The sequence below is a fragment of the Hippopotamus amphibius genome, chromosome 2 (genome assembly GCF_030028045.1).
Source record: "Hippopotamus amphibius kiboko isolate mHipAmp2 chromosome 2, mHipAmp2.hap2, whole genome shotgun sequence".
Classification (NCBI taxonomy): Eukaryota; Metazoa; Chordata; class Mammalia; order Artiodactyla; family Hippopotamidae; genus Hippopotamus; species Hippopotamus amphibius.
Genome location: NC_080187.1, coordinates 186,088,548 through 186,101,751, shown reverse-complemented (window position 1 = coordinate 186,101,751; position 13,204 = coordinate 186,088,548). Strand labels below are relative to the sequence as shown.

At 55.8% G+C, this 13,204-nt stretch overlaps 1 protein-coding gene across 1 annotated transcript in view; it reads right to left on the bottom strand.

Moving 5' to 3' along the window:
- STARD9 (StAR related lipid transfer domain containing 9) overlaps positions 1 to 13,204 on the bottom strand; it is a 127,921-nt gene that overhangs the window by 23,141 nt on the left and 91,576 nt on the right. Inside the window, 7 exon segments of the mRNA XM_057723627.1 lie at positions 151 to 9,479; positions 9,481 to 9,620; positions 9,623 to 9,691; positions 9,694 to 9,783; positions 9,786 to 10,180; positions 11,667 to 12,135; positions 12,613 to 12,803. Of these exon segments, the coding sequence (XP_057579610.1) occupies positions 151 to 9,479; positions 9,481 to 9,620; positions 9,623 to 9,691; positions 9,694 to 9,783; positions 9,786 to 10,180; positions 11,667 to 12,135; positions 12,613 to 12,803 (10,683 nt within the window).

Below are 13,204 nucleotides of genomic sequence, written 5' to 3'. Positions count from 1 at the left end.
AATGCCATTCTCCATCTTAAGACCTCTCTCTGACCCCTGGAAGATCCCAGAGTTGAGCGGGGTTGGGGAAGGAATAGCTGGCTGTTGGCCTTCTCCGTTCTCTCTCCCCTCCACCCAGCCCTTACCTCCCACTCCGGGCTGGGTCCTTACCCGACATAGCGCTCCTCCTCCTCAGCGGCAAGCGCCTCCCCGGTCCCGCTCTGCAGCACCTGCAGCAGGGCGTCTGCCTCCCCGAAGCCGTGGTGCAGTTTTGCTTCTGTGAGTTCCACGCTGAGGGAGAGGTTCTGGGCCCCAACTTGCAGGGGGATCTGCTCCCTCCAGCACCACTCAGGCACCTGGCCCTGGTCCTCAGGAGGTTGTGGGGGCCTCTGTCCTTGCTCTTTAGAGCTGCGATCACATCTGGTCCCCAGCAAATCCATCACACCCAGCCCCCAAGGAGAGCCATCCTGAACCCCACACCAGCTGCTAAATTTGTTATGCACCGGGAGGTCCCTCAGACCGTGATGCAGAGGCTCAGGGGCCATGCACATCTGGGAACTGGGGTGCGGTGGTCCCTCAGGCAGGCAGGCCTCCTTCTGGCCCAAGATGCAACCCTGGAGCCCTGGGCTGTCCATCAACTCAGAGAAAGGGCAGGGGCTGCGGTGCTGGAAGCCTTCCCACGAAGAGGAAGCGTTCAGAGCAGGCTGTGGCTCCACTGGGGATGCTGAGATGTCAGCCCCTGTCTCTGTCCTGCTCTGCCCTCGACTCAGCCCCTGGCTGCTCCGTGGCCCACACCCTAGGGGGTCCGTGTCCCCAGGCACAAAGACATCGGCCAGCCTCTGGCTCCTGCTCCTCGGTGGTGGGGGCAGCAGTCCGCTTTGGACCCCAGCGCTGGTCCTGGGCGGACGCTGCTGTGGGGGCTGCGCCACAAAGCAGACTTGGAATTCTGCGCTCTGCGGCAGGCTGCCTCGGGAGCTCACCCCAGGGAAAGACCTGAGGTCAGCTCCTTCTGAGGGACGCCTACCATCCCCACACGGAGCCCCTGCTCTCTGGGAGCCACCTGCCTCATCAGTGGTTTGAGAATAGTTACCCACTGCAGGCCTGGGGGGGCACAGGGGAAGGCTGGGGCTGGAGACGAGCTTCTGGCAGCCTTCAAGGGAATGAGCTGAGGGGGCTGAGAGAGACAGAGCACCTGGGGGGGAGCCCGACCCTTGGGTGCTGGCACTAAGGGTGAGGATTGGGGAGGAGGCCCTGTCCACCAGCAAGGCACGCGTGGGCCCCTGCCCCTTCTGCACCCTGGGCTCCCCAACAGACTCCGCAGAGTGGGGGCAGGACCCTGGGGAGGCAGATGCGCCGGGGCTGCCGACGGCCAGGCAGGAGTGTTCCTCTGGCTGGGAGCTGGAAGGCAGGGGGGCATCCAAAGAAGCCTGAGAGCTCAGAGAAGGCAGGTTCTGCCCAAAGGGGACTTTCTGAAAACTCAAGTGGGATGAGGGTATGGGGGCGCTCCAGGGCCTGCAGAGGGTGCTTTCTTCCTGAAGACCCAGGAGCTCTGTTATTTTCTGTGCTGTCTCATCTGCCTCTCTCTTCTTAAGTGTCCCTGGGACATGTCCCTTTTCCTGAGACGTGATGGAGAGTTCTGAGCCCAGGCCTTCATGGACCACATGGACCTTCTGAGGGTTGGCCTCTGAGGCCTGGAGGTACAGAGATGGTGACGCCAGGTCGGTCTGGATGCCCTCATCCATGGTGGTCTGAGTACAGCTGTTCATCCTCAGGGCCTGGGGCACCGCACCTGGGGTCTCCCTCTTGGCATTCCACTCCTTTTGGGCCACACTTGGCTGGGAGAGACTCCCCAGCAGCTCCGAAGTGCTGTGCAAGAGCTGCGCGAGGTGGAGAGAGAGGTTGTGCATGCTGGCCCAGGAGGCCAGATCCGACTGAGCAGAGGAGAGGTCAGTGTAGCTCCAGCGGGAACTGCAGCCCAGGGTCTGTGTGCCCTGCTCCAAGGTGTTCATCCTGGACTGACCCACAGGGCCGCCCACCTCTGATGGATATAGTAGCATAATCTCATCCACTGGACCTGCAGCATTTCCTTTAGCCAAGGGAGGCTCCCTCCTCAGACAGCCTGCTTCATCAGGGGTGCCTGGGAGCCCGACTCTCTCATCAGGACCCTTAGTGGGGGCTGCCCTTTCAGAGCTGATCAGTATGTGGGGGTTCCCCGGCGCAAACGAGGAACCCCATACTTGCCAGGCCTCCAGTGAACCTTGGGCATTTTCAATGCAGCTGCGTGGGCTCGACAGGCCCCAGGCGGTGGCCAAGGTGCTGAGGTGGGAGTGGAATGGGGAGTTCTGGTCATCTAGGCTGTCGTCCTTGCTGGAACACTGGGCTACGTTTGATGGTGTCAGGCCCTGGGATGTGGGGCCATGGGAGACATCAACTGCACTGCCAAACACATACTGCTTCCAGCCAATGCGCGCAGGCCCCTCAGGACGCAAGGGCAGGATGCAGGGATTGATGTCACTGGAGCTGAAGAGCAGGGCTCCTCCACCCGCCTCAGAGTGCTGCTCCTCTGGCCTGGCCTGGCCTCCCAGTCTCTCCGGCTTTCCTGGCTGGGCCTGCTCCCGAGTACCAGATGGATGGACGGCCGTGAGATTGGGGGTTGGCATACATGAGAGAGCTGAAGTCGCTGGGTAAGGAGGGGGTGCAGGTGGCAGGGGCCTGGGATCAGCAGTGATACTGTCCAAGTCAGAAGAGGCTGCCTGATCACAGCCCTCAGCTTTCAGAGACATTCCTGCTGCAGACTTTCCTGAGGAAGAGCCCCTGGGATGTGGGGTCCACAATCTGCTAGTCTCCTGTATATCCTCATCTGTTGGGGAAGGGGGCTCCATGCTCAAATTCAGCTCCTGAAGAGACCGGGAAGAGCTGACCACAGAGAACCGTGGTCTAAAGTGTCTGTGGCCAGAGAAGACTGCAATCGCGGGAAGTGAGCCCCGGTGGTGGGGCGCCCGCTGCTCCCCGCCAGAAGAGGACTGCTTGGGGCTCCAGCGTGCTCCACGTTTCCCCAAGGGGACAGTGGCTGAGCCTCCGAAGCCTGCAGGGGGCCTGGCCACTGCCACGCCCTCTCTGCCTGCACCTCTAATCTGACAGCTGTCCAAGCCACCTTCGTCAGCACATGTGGGGCTCCTGCCCCGGGCAGGGTCTTCTCGGCCACCTGAAGCCTGGTCTCTCTGCTGCTCTTCCTCCTCCCAGAGACTGTCAGCCTGGGAACTGGAGATGTACTTTAACTGTGCTATGAATTTGGCTTGGGGATCCAAGCCACTGTGATCTCTGGACTCAGAGGAACGTTGTGGCTTTTCTGGAAGGCATTTGATGGCATTTCCCAAGCATCCATGTTGTGGTCCTGCCAGCAGCTCACTCTCACTTAAATTCAGGCTGTGTGGTCCCCCAACTGTTGCAGGTGGTTCTGGCTTGGGGTGAGAGCTCTGTGCACTCTGGCCACCAGCAGAGCTGTCTGGAAACCTCCCAGGTGGCTCAGAGCACTTGTCTGCGCAGAAAGGCAGAGCCTCAAGCTCAGTGCTGACTTTCTTCTCGGAAGCCTTTTTCTCAGGAGCCCCTACTGACTTGGAGCTTCCATCAACAACCGAGGGGCTGAGGGGACTTGTCCTCGCGTCAGGGGCGGAAGGGGAGCTGCAGCCCTGAGCCTGAGGCAGGAGAGTAGCAGCCGCGGAGGGCTTTGGAGTGCTGCCATCTGCTGGCCCCAACTCCACGTCAATGCCATTGGGCTCAAGGCCATGTGCCAAGAGCACATCAGGTTCCCTGCAATGGCCCTCTCCTCTCTCCATTCCCCAGGCCCTGGAGGGAACCATGCAGGGTAGGTGGTGAGTGTGTGGGGTGGCCTCGGAAGCCCCCTTGCCCAGGTCACCATCTCTGTAACACAGTGAAGTGGAGGACGGGGAGGCATGGGCCCCGGAAGCAACGGGTTGAGGGTTGCACAGTTGCTGGCAAGGACGAGATCTGCTGTCTTCTTGACCCCCAGACGTGCTGAGGGTCCTGCTGCCTTCAGTGCTCCCTGAGAAGACACCACAATCTGAAGTTTCCTGCAGGCATCTGCATGGCGCCTCCTCCCTGACTCCCCCGGGTCTCTGATCTGGCAACAGAGTTGGCCTAGGACCTTTGTCGCTGGCCCTGCAGGCTTCTGCCGGCCCAGAGCCGACACTCCCTTCCCGCTTCACAGGCTGCTGCAAGGGAGCTTCCGGTTCAATCCCTCTCAGGGCTCCAGGCAGCACGGTATCCCGTTTGGGACTTGCCTTCCCTTCTTCTAAGCCAGCGAAAGCCTCAAGGCATTGGCCCTGGTCTTGATTAGGCCCTGAGAGAATAGCAGAATTCTGAACATCACAGATCACAGGGTGACTTTCAAAACTGGTTGTTTTTCCTCCCTTCGCAGCCGCTAGCAAGTTACCAGAACCTCCTCCCCACATGTTGCCCAGAGTCCCAGGTTCTTGGTGGGCTGGGCTGCTCTCCTGATGGCCAAGGGGCAGGCCCTCCGCGGCCTCCCAGGCAGCGAGCGGGCCTCGCCCACGTGGACTCCCTCCAGCATCATCAGAATCAGAAGGGGCCTGAGAAGATGAGGCAGCCCCTGCCTCCTCCGCTACTACCCTCCTGTCCTGCTCCACGGCTGCTGAAGCAGGAAGACTGCCTGAGCTCAAAGCGGTAGCAGAGGAAGGTGTTCTGGTTGCTTCTCTCTCTTTCTCTATGATTTCAGAAGAGCTAGCGTGACACACAAAATGTTCACCTGCTCCCAGGAAATGTCTCGGTTTTCCGGTGCAACGGCTTTTACCTGGAGCAGGGTCAGCGTGGGGGCAAGTCCGTGAGGGAGGCCGTGGCTCTGTGTTAGCGTCAGTGTTGGGCAGAGAGTGACAGCTGTCTGCAGAGGGGGCTGTGGCCCAAAGGACAGATGTCCTCTCATCCACTGACAGGTGTCCTGGTTCAGCAGAGAGAGATGCCGCATGGAATCCCTGTGCTTCACTCTCATTTCTGGTCCTGTCTGACAGTGACTGGCCCATTTGTGGACAATGAGGCCTGCCAGGGCCCCTTGAAGAACATCCAGGTTCTAATAAAGTCTCACCGTAGGGAAGGACTGTGCCCCCAGCCACCACGTTGTGAAGCTGCTTCCCCTGGGCCTCTGCCTGTCCTGTCTCCTCCAGCTCAGCCAGGCACATGGGTGGATGGGCAGAGGGCTCCGCCTGAGGCACCCCTGGTAGGGACACAGGTGCTGAGAAAGCACCACTACTAGCAGGACTGAGGTCCTCAGCCTCCTTCTCTGCCTTCTGCCTCACGTCCCTGCCTCGGCTGTCCGCCTCTTCTAAGGGGCAGCTGGCCCTCCTTTCAAGGGGGCTAGAGGCCCTGTTCAGGGAACTGGCTTTGTCTGGCCCTTTTGGTACAGCTGCCTTGGCCTCAGGAGAACCCACCTTGCTACCCAAGCCCTTCAAGGTCCTTCTGAGGCTCCCTCCGTGGTCTTGGGGACTGGTGCTTACTGACCTCCTGCCCTCTGCCCCCAGGGGAATGCTCCCTGGTGCACTGGATGAACCACGAGATCCCACGGTCATGGATGTCACAGACCCCCACCATTCAGGGTGCGTCCTGGAGGAGCCCCATCTATCACCTCCCTGCGGACTGTGACGCCCAGGCTCTCCACCCTGGCCCTGACGCCCCACTCCAGTTACCAAGGGGCTGGTGGGCATTTTCAACACGGTGGGATCCAGCACATAGTCCACAGAAGGGATGCCTACGGTATCAGGTGCATAAAGACAGCTTCTTGGCAGCTGTGTTGAATTCAAGGGCAAGGCATTACTCAGGTCTTGGTGAGGAGCCATACAGGAGTCTGGCTGGCTCGGCAACAGGCCGGTCTCTTGGCTGAAAAATGTGCGCACACAATGCTGGCACAGACCAGGGAGTTGCTGAGTCGACAAGACCACTTTGTTTTTCTCCTGTAGGCTCCCTCGTTGCACAGCTGTTTCTTCAACTCTGCCTTGACCTTTTGGCTCCGCTTGCTTAGAATTACGTATGTGTTTGGCAAGATGGCTTTCCTGAAAACCCTTCACAGCCTCCAGCTCCTTAAGACTTCCCAAGCCACGAGGCTGCCGTCTGGGGGGTGCTGCATTCCCCAGCTCGCCCTCTGCAGAAGTCCTCTCAGGCCTGGGCTGCAACGGCAGAGTTCCAGCTGAAGCTTTCATTGTCCTTGGATGAGCAGAAGTGTTGGTGCATTCTCTGCAAACTGTACATTTCCCTAAACAATCACCAGTGTCCCTGGCGGCTCTACCTAATACAGCCGGGTAGGCGCGCCCTCTCACAAATCTGACGTCGTGTACCCGGGGGTCAATGCTACTGTTAACTTCCATTTCTCTAGCTTCCCCATCCCTAAAGACAGCATCATCTGTCTGTTTTGGAGAAGATGGCTGATCCTTGAAGGACAGGTGGTTTCTAAAGCTGCCCTGCCTCAGCACATGGTCAGCCATCTCCTGGTCCTTCTGGTCCTGGAACATAAACTCCTTACTGACTCCTGGTGTGTGGGAAGCATATAGCTGTTTACTCTGTTTGGATTCAATTTCCAAGATTCCATTTTCCAGCTGCATTACACTCCTAATTAGCCTGGCCATCTCAGCAGCATTATTAATTCTTTTATTCCATTTCTTTCCAGGAGGTTCTTCTTTGGGGTTTAACGTTCCTTGTGTCTTTCCCGGGACCTTGCATTCACCGAGGTTTCTTTCCTGAGAGCGTGAAGACTGGAATCTTTCATATGTAGATTCTGCCTGTAGAAGCTGAAACTCTTCTGAGCCATCTTTGGGATGCACCACTCTTCCAAGAACCCTGATTTCATTCCCCCTTTCCCTCTTGTGGGTTGGACTCTCATCCCGGGCCACTGTCTCTGGGCTACTTACTCTATGATGTACTGATCTGGACTTCAAAGAAAGAGCAGCTTCCCCTATCTTGTCCTTGTCAAGGCCTAAATTGATGGTTTTATAGATGAAATCAGAGCTGACCCGAGAAGGAAACTGTGTCTTCGTGTCAAAGGCCTGGGTCTGTCTGAGGACTGCATCCTGACCCTGCTCTTCCTCCCCACCCGTCTCAGATTCACACACCAGGAGAGGCTGCCTTGACCCAGAACTGTCCGAGGAAACACTGCAGTAGGATTGTACAGTAGCCTTTTCTCCCTGCCCGAGTGTTGGAAGACTATGTTTATTTAAAATTCCAACTTGATTTTCAAACTCACATACTTTTATGCTGGTAGATGGAAGAAAATGTCTGTTCTGAGTGACAAAAAAATAAACTGAATTATGGCTTTCTTCTTCATTGTTTCCAAGGCATTTCCCTTTTTCTCTACTCACTTCCTTGGTGTTCAGATCAACTGGCCTCTCTGCTGTGACCTGCTGAGATGACACAATCTTGGAATTCTGGCTTTGTAACAGTACTGGCAATTCATTCTTCACATACACATTTTGGAGGACTTGGTGCTCATGTCCAAAGCCCCACACGTCCCTGGGGGGTGGGGAGGGCACCTTTGCTTCCCTGCAAGCCGGGATTTCCAAGGCAGTTTCTGTGAAGGCATCTCGGCTTTTGGTCACATAGAATGTTTCCAAGGGAGGTGGCTGCAGGGAAGATGGGAGTGGATTCCAGGGAGCAGAGTGGAGGTACAGCTCTGGACCTGAAGGAAAGGCAAAGGAAAGCTTGTTGTGTCTTCCACTCATTTCCTTGGAGCTCTCCTGAGAGTCTGCCTTCTCTTCCTGTGGGGGGCGGTGGCTGTCCTGACCTAATTGCCCCGCTGGGCCTGCACTATTCTTCCTCAAAGGAGCCCAGCCTCGGGGCCACTGGGGGTCTTTGGTGGCTATGGTGACGATATGGTGACAAGGGTTCCTCATGACGAAACATTCCTCAGAGGACGCCATGTGTCCAAGTTTCTCACTACTCTGAGGTGACTCTTCCAAGCTGCTCTCTTTGACTCCCCGTGCTTCCATCACGGGATGTGCTGTCTGGTTCTCTGCTGCGGAGACCTGTGCATTTGTAGTTCCAGAAGTCGATGATTCTATGTCTGCTGAATAAGTTCCACTACGACTCACCTCTTTCTCACTAATTGTAAAGAAATCTGAAGTACCTTCTAGCTCGACACTCAGACTGTCCTGTTCTCTCTCAGCTCTCAAACGCCTAATTTTGGACAGATGGATAGGAAAGTTGTTGAAATCCGGGCTGCTAGATACCCCAGGACCAATTGGCAATAGAGCATCCCCTTCCCTGCCAGAAGCTTGAGTCAGGGAACCAGAGTCTCCCTCGAGGGAGGGGAAAGCTGGCCTGGGCACGCCTGTGGCCTCCAAAACAGGATGAGACAGTTCAAGGAGGTACTTTTGCTGAAGGGCAGCCCAGTCTCTCTCACAGGCGCTGCCAACATAAGTGAATGAGGTGGCAGAGGCAGCCAACAAGCTTGACACACTAGAGTTAGGTGCTTCAGAGACGTCCTGCTGGACCGTGTCAGGGACCCCTCTGGGCTGAAAGGCACCATCGGCTCCTGGCTGAAGAAGCCTGCAGGAACCCCAGAAGGACACCCTCGTTGTATCAGAAATAGGGACAGTGTACACATTTCTGACACTGCAGGGCAGCTCAGCACTGCCTGGGGGCAGTTCAGAGTTGTAGGGCAGGACTGTTTCTGTACCTGATGACTTTAGTTCTTCCATATTGTGCCAGTATCCAGGCCTCTCCCAACTGCAGGGCTGAACATTCTGGACATCAGGACTTGGACATAAAGAACGTGGGGGGCTGCTGGGATTGATCTTGGAGTCACAGGAGAACCAGGAATCCACGGACACCAGAGGGCTCCCTCTTGAAACCTGCACGTCTTGGAGAGTGTTGGCTTGTTCTGCCTCCACCGCCAACTCAGGCTGCTCACAGGGGGGCTGGGGCGCCAAGTAAAATGAGCTGCTCACCGGCAGGACAGCACCCAGCCTGACTCCTGCTCTGTGGCTCATGGGACCAAGCTGGCACACTGCCTCCTGGTCCCCTGCGGGCAGACTGGAGCTCTGCAGGCGCCAGAAAGTCTCCGTGGGCATCTCGTCAGCTGAACCGAAGAAAGGCCCTTCTTGCTGGTGGTCCCCCAGTTCTTCCTCAGCGTCAATCAGGCTGTCGAGGGAAAAGCTCCTGTGAGTCTGGGTGAATAGTCGACTGCCTGAGGACGTGGTGAAGCCCCTCACAGAGGCTCGAGCTCTGGCCCTGAAGCAGCCGTGGCCATTGGTGAGATAACTGTGCCCTGGGCTGTCCCGCGGGCTTTGGTACCCCTTCTCGGCCAGCGAGTCCTCAGATATTTGGCTGTCGTCACTTTCGGAGTCATCTGGCTCCGGGAGATCCCGCTGCTTCCCCTGGGGCTCCTCCAGCTTCAGTGGTGCCGGCAGGGCTTTGGCACAGACACAGGAGAGAGAATCTACTGAGTGACCGCTATCTGCGTCAGATAAATCACCACCCTTTTTCTCTTCCAAGATCCATTACAGGGCTGGAATCTGTGAGTGAGGCCATGGTGTCTGGGTCCCTTGACTATGCTGCCTCTTCAAAGGGCTGCCGTGAAGCAAAGCGAGAGGACTTTTTGACCCTAGCTGCCAGGACCCTCCACTTGGAGAGGGTGGTGTGGATTCCGCCCAGAAAGTCTTGGCCGCCTTCCCACACCCAGCTGTCTGTTGGATCCATGGGGATGTGAGGAACTGCAACTGGCTCCCTTAGCAGCCTCGGGGGGCCCAATGTTCCCTTCTTTTCCCCACCCCACTAGTGCGTGGCCTTAGCCCTCCTGTTCCGGGTGGAAGGGGTGAGGACCTCTGGCTCATCCCATGGCTTTAGCTTGTTAGCTGACTGGCCCAGAGATGCTAATCTCTGGGCCACCACCCGACAGGGCTGCTTACCCACGCTCTCTGCTTCCTGGACAATGGCAGACTCAGAGCTCTTGGTGAGGCTGGTGCCTGGGGGTGAGGCTCCCTTCTTGGCCAGGGCCTTCCTGGCTGTGCAGAGCTGCCCCTCACCTGAGGAACGGAGGGCATGCTTGATGACATGCCTTGTCCTTAGCGGGTAAGAAGCAGCCTGGGGCAAATACTCTTCTGATGGGGTTTTCTCTGATAATTGCTCAGTAGGGTCAGGCATAGGAGGTAACGTGGTGGACAGATCCGGATTCAGGAAAACACTGTGGAGACAAGGAAAGCCATCTCAGAAAAGTAAGCGGTCCCTACTACTTGCTGCTGAGAGAGAGAATATAAAGTCCTGCTTAGTTTGCTTTGAAAGAGGTTTAAAACTAGGCCAATGTCACCGTCCCCTACAGCCTTTGGGGTCAGAGGAAAGCTCTATAGGTACACAAGGAAACTGCAGGCCAAGGCTCTCAGAGAAGCCCCAGGTACACCCTGTTTCTCACATTCTTTATCTTCCAAAAAACGTTGAACTGAATCTGAATCTAATCACGCCTTTAGGGAACACCTCCAACAGGAGGAACTGAAGAATAACTTAAATGGCACTACAAGGAATTAAACAGACACATCTATAAAGGGGCACGTTTTACAGAACTGACCCACTTTCTTTAACAAATCAATGATATGAAGAAACTTTTAAAAAGCAAAAAGAATGATGAAAAAGAAACTTAAAAGACTTAACTACATGAAGTGTATAAATCCTTTTCGATCTTAAATCAACTATAAATGTATATTTTGAGGCAATTAGAGAAATCTGTATATGGCCTAGGTTTTAGATTATACTGAATAATTAATCATAATTTTGTTGGGTGTGCTGACAATGTCATTATAAGAAAAGTCCTTATTTTTCAGAAGTGTATACTTGATGTAGGATTGAAATGACATCACGTCTAGGAGTTGCTCTAAAACACTTCATTAGGAAAAGGAAGGAGGGAAGACAAAGCAAGCATGGTACATCTGGACATTTGCTGAATGTGGGTAAAAGGTACACCATTCTCTCAATTTTGTGTATATTGGAAATTTTTTCATAACACTTTAAAAAAAAAAGCCTGCCTAGTACTCTGAAGACCGGATTGGTAAGCAAACATTATAGTAATAGACATTAGCTGTGCACCTACTAGAGTAAGACCCTGTGCTAGGCCCGGAGGATATAAAGAGGTAGACATAGTCCTGCTCCAAGCAATCGGGCAGATAACACATCCTCACCTTGACTGAACATGAGGAGTGAAGGAGAAAAGAAACAAGGGGGATCCCAAACGGAACCCAGGAGTCAGAAAGAGTGTTCCACTCGCTCAGCACGGTAGGTGGGTCTGGAAGTAGGGCAGCTGGGAAGGGGAGAAGGGTGTGGGAACGAAGTGTGGTTTGATGCAATATGAGACAGAAGTGGAGGCAGGACACACACAAGGAGACGTGTGTGGATAGTCACAGCCTAGAGCACATGGAAAATGAGGCTGAGATTCTCCCTCAGAAGATATCACCAAAGAAGCCAGAGCTGCTACTCAGAGTGGGGGCAGGGAAAATCTATCAGCTATAGAGGAAGAAGAGAGTGGTCACAAGAGGGAAAAAGTGATGAGGAAGAGAACAGCAGACACATCTTTCCATTTCACAGATGGAGGAAACGGAGGCCCCGGGACGTAAAGATTGCTGCCTGGGCAACGAGGCTGTACACCTCAGCCAGTGCCTCCAGGCAGCCTCCACTGGCTGTACCTGTGCAGCTGGACCGAGTGCCAGCCACAGGGCCTTCGGAGGCTCAAAGAACTGCAACGTGTCAATCTGCTTCTACGTTGAGGCCCTGGGACCAGGGCACCGGGGCGGGGGGCCAGGAAGGGGGCCCTCCAGGGGCGGTCATCCTGCAGTCGGCACAGCGCCCTGAGCTGCTGTGGTCTCCTGTGGGCCTCCAGCAGCCTCTGCTTCTTGATCCTCTCCAGCTGGAATGACACCCTTCTCCGCCGGACGTCCCGCTCTGCTGCCCGATGCACGAGTCTCCGCAGGAGCTGCGGGTGCACCACCCTTTTCCGGCTTCGGACCAGGGGGGGTGGCTGAGTCTCAGGGTCTGTCTGGCACCAGGAATCAGAGGGCAGAGCAGATGCAAGTTCTTTCTCTGCTACGCGGGCTTGCTGCGGCGGCTGCTGCAAGCGGGCCGGCCAGGTCTCTTCTCTGAGCAGCCACTGCTGGTCTGCGAACCAAAAACACCCTGAGAGGAGGTCAGCCTGCCCTCCCTCCCTGGACTCAGGCACCTCCGGCCACGGCTGCACCTGCACAGAGTGAAGAGCTGGCCAGGGTGATGTGGTGGGATGAGGGCCACAGGGCCCTCTGGGGCAGGAGTGTCGGCCCCCCTACTGACCACAGGGCAAGGGGATGAAGCCCCCCGGCCTCAGCAGGGCAGTGGGTACACGCTAGGGCCACCAGCGGAGCCTGCACAAGCCTGTGCGCACGAAGGAGAGAGCAGGAGGACCATGACCCCGAGAGGCAGTGGGGAAGGTCGTGTCCTGATTCTTGCTTCCAGCCCCTTGTAAGAGCCTCTGGTCTTTAAAAGAGGGGAGAGAACCCCTAATAGCAAAGATTCCATCATATCACAAAGAAAACAAAGGAGAGAATACAGAAGGCCAGGGCGGCGTGAGTAGAGAGGTGGGAAGGGGAAACAGGCTCGTACCATCTACAACCTGCCAGCTGGCGCGCGTCTCGTCCAATTCCGGTTCCTGTTTGGCTCTAATCTGTCCTGCTAGGATTCGCTGCCTCAAATCCCCCACGAAGCTCGGCCGCTGCTGAATCTGGGCCCTGTGGGGTGTCTCTCCAGCCCTCGGTGGCCAGTGGTCCTCGTCACTCTGCTCTCCCAGCACTCTCCTGTCACAGAGGCTGGGTTACCCAGGGAAAATGCAAACCCAGCTCAGTACACGCCTCGGGCGGCCTCAGCCCCTCCCAGGGAGCCCTGCATTCAACAGGGCCCAGAGGGCTTTGGGCTTCTGGCAACTTGGGACACACAGGTATGGTGTCACAGGCAGCTCATGATGTCACAGTGCGGGAGGGGAGAACAGTCCTGAGACTAGCATGTTCTCTGTGGGTTTAGGAGAAACACAAGTTCATTCTGGTTAAGGAAAATAACCAGGAAAGTAAAGAGGTTGTTTTTAGAAAACACAACATTTTAGCTAAGTCAACAAACCTTGTCCTTTAAAAAATAATAAAAAAAGGTATCTGCTGAAAATCTGTTGTAACTAGAGTAGAGCAGAAGCTCCAGAAACACTGTG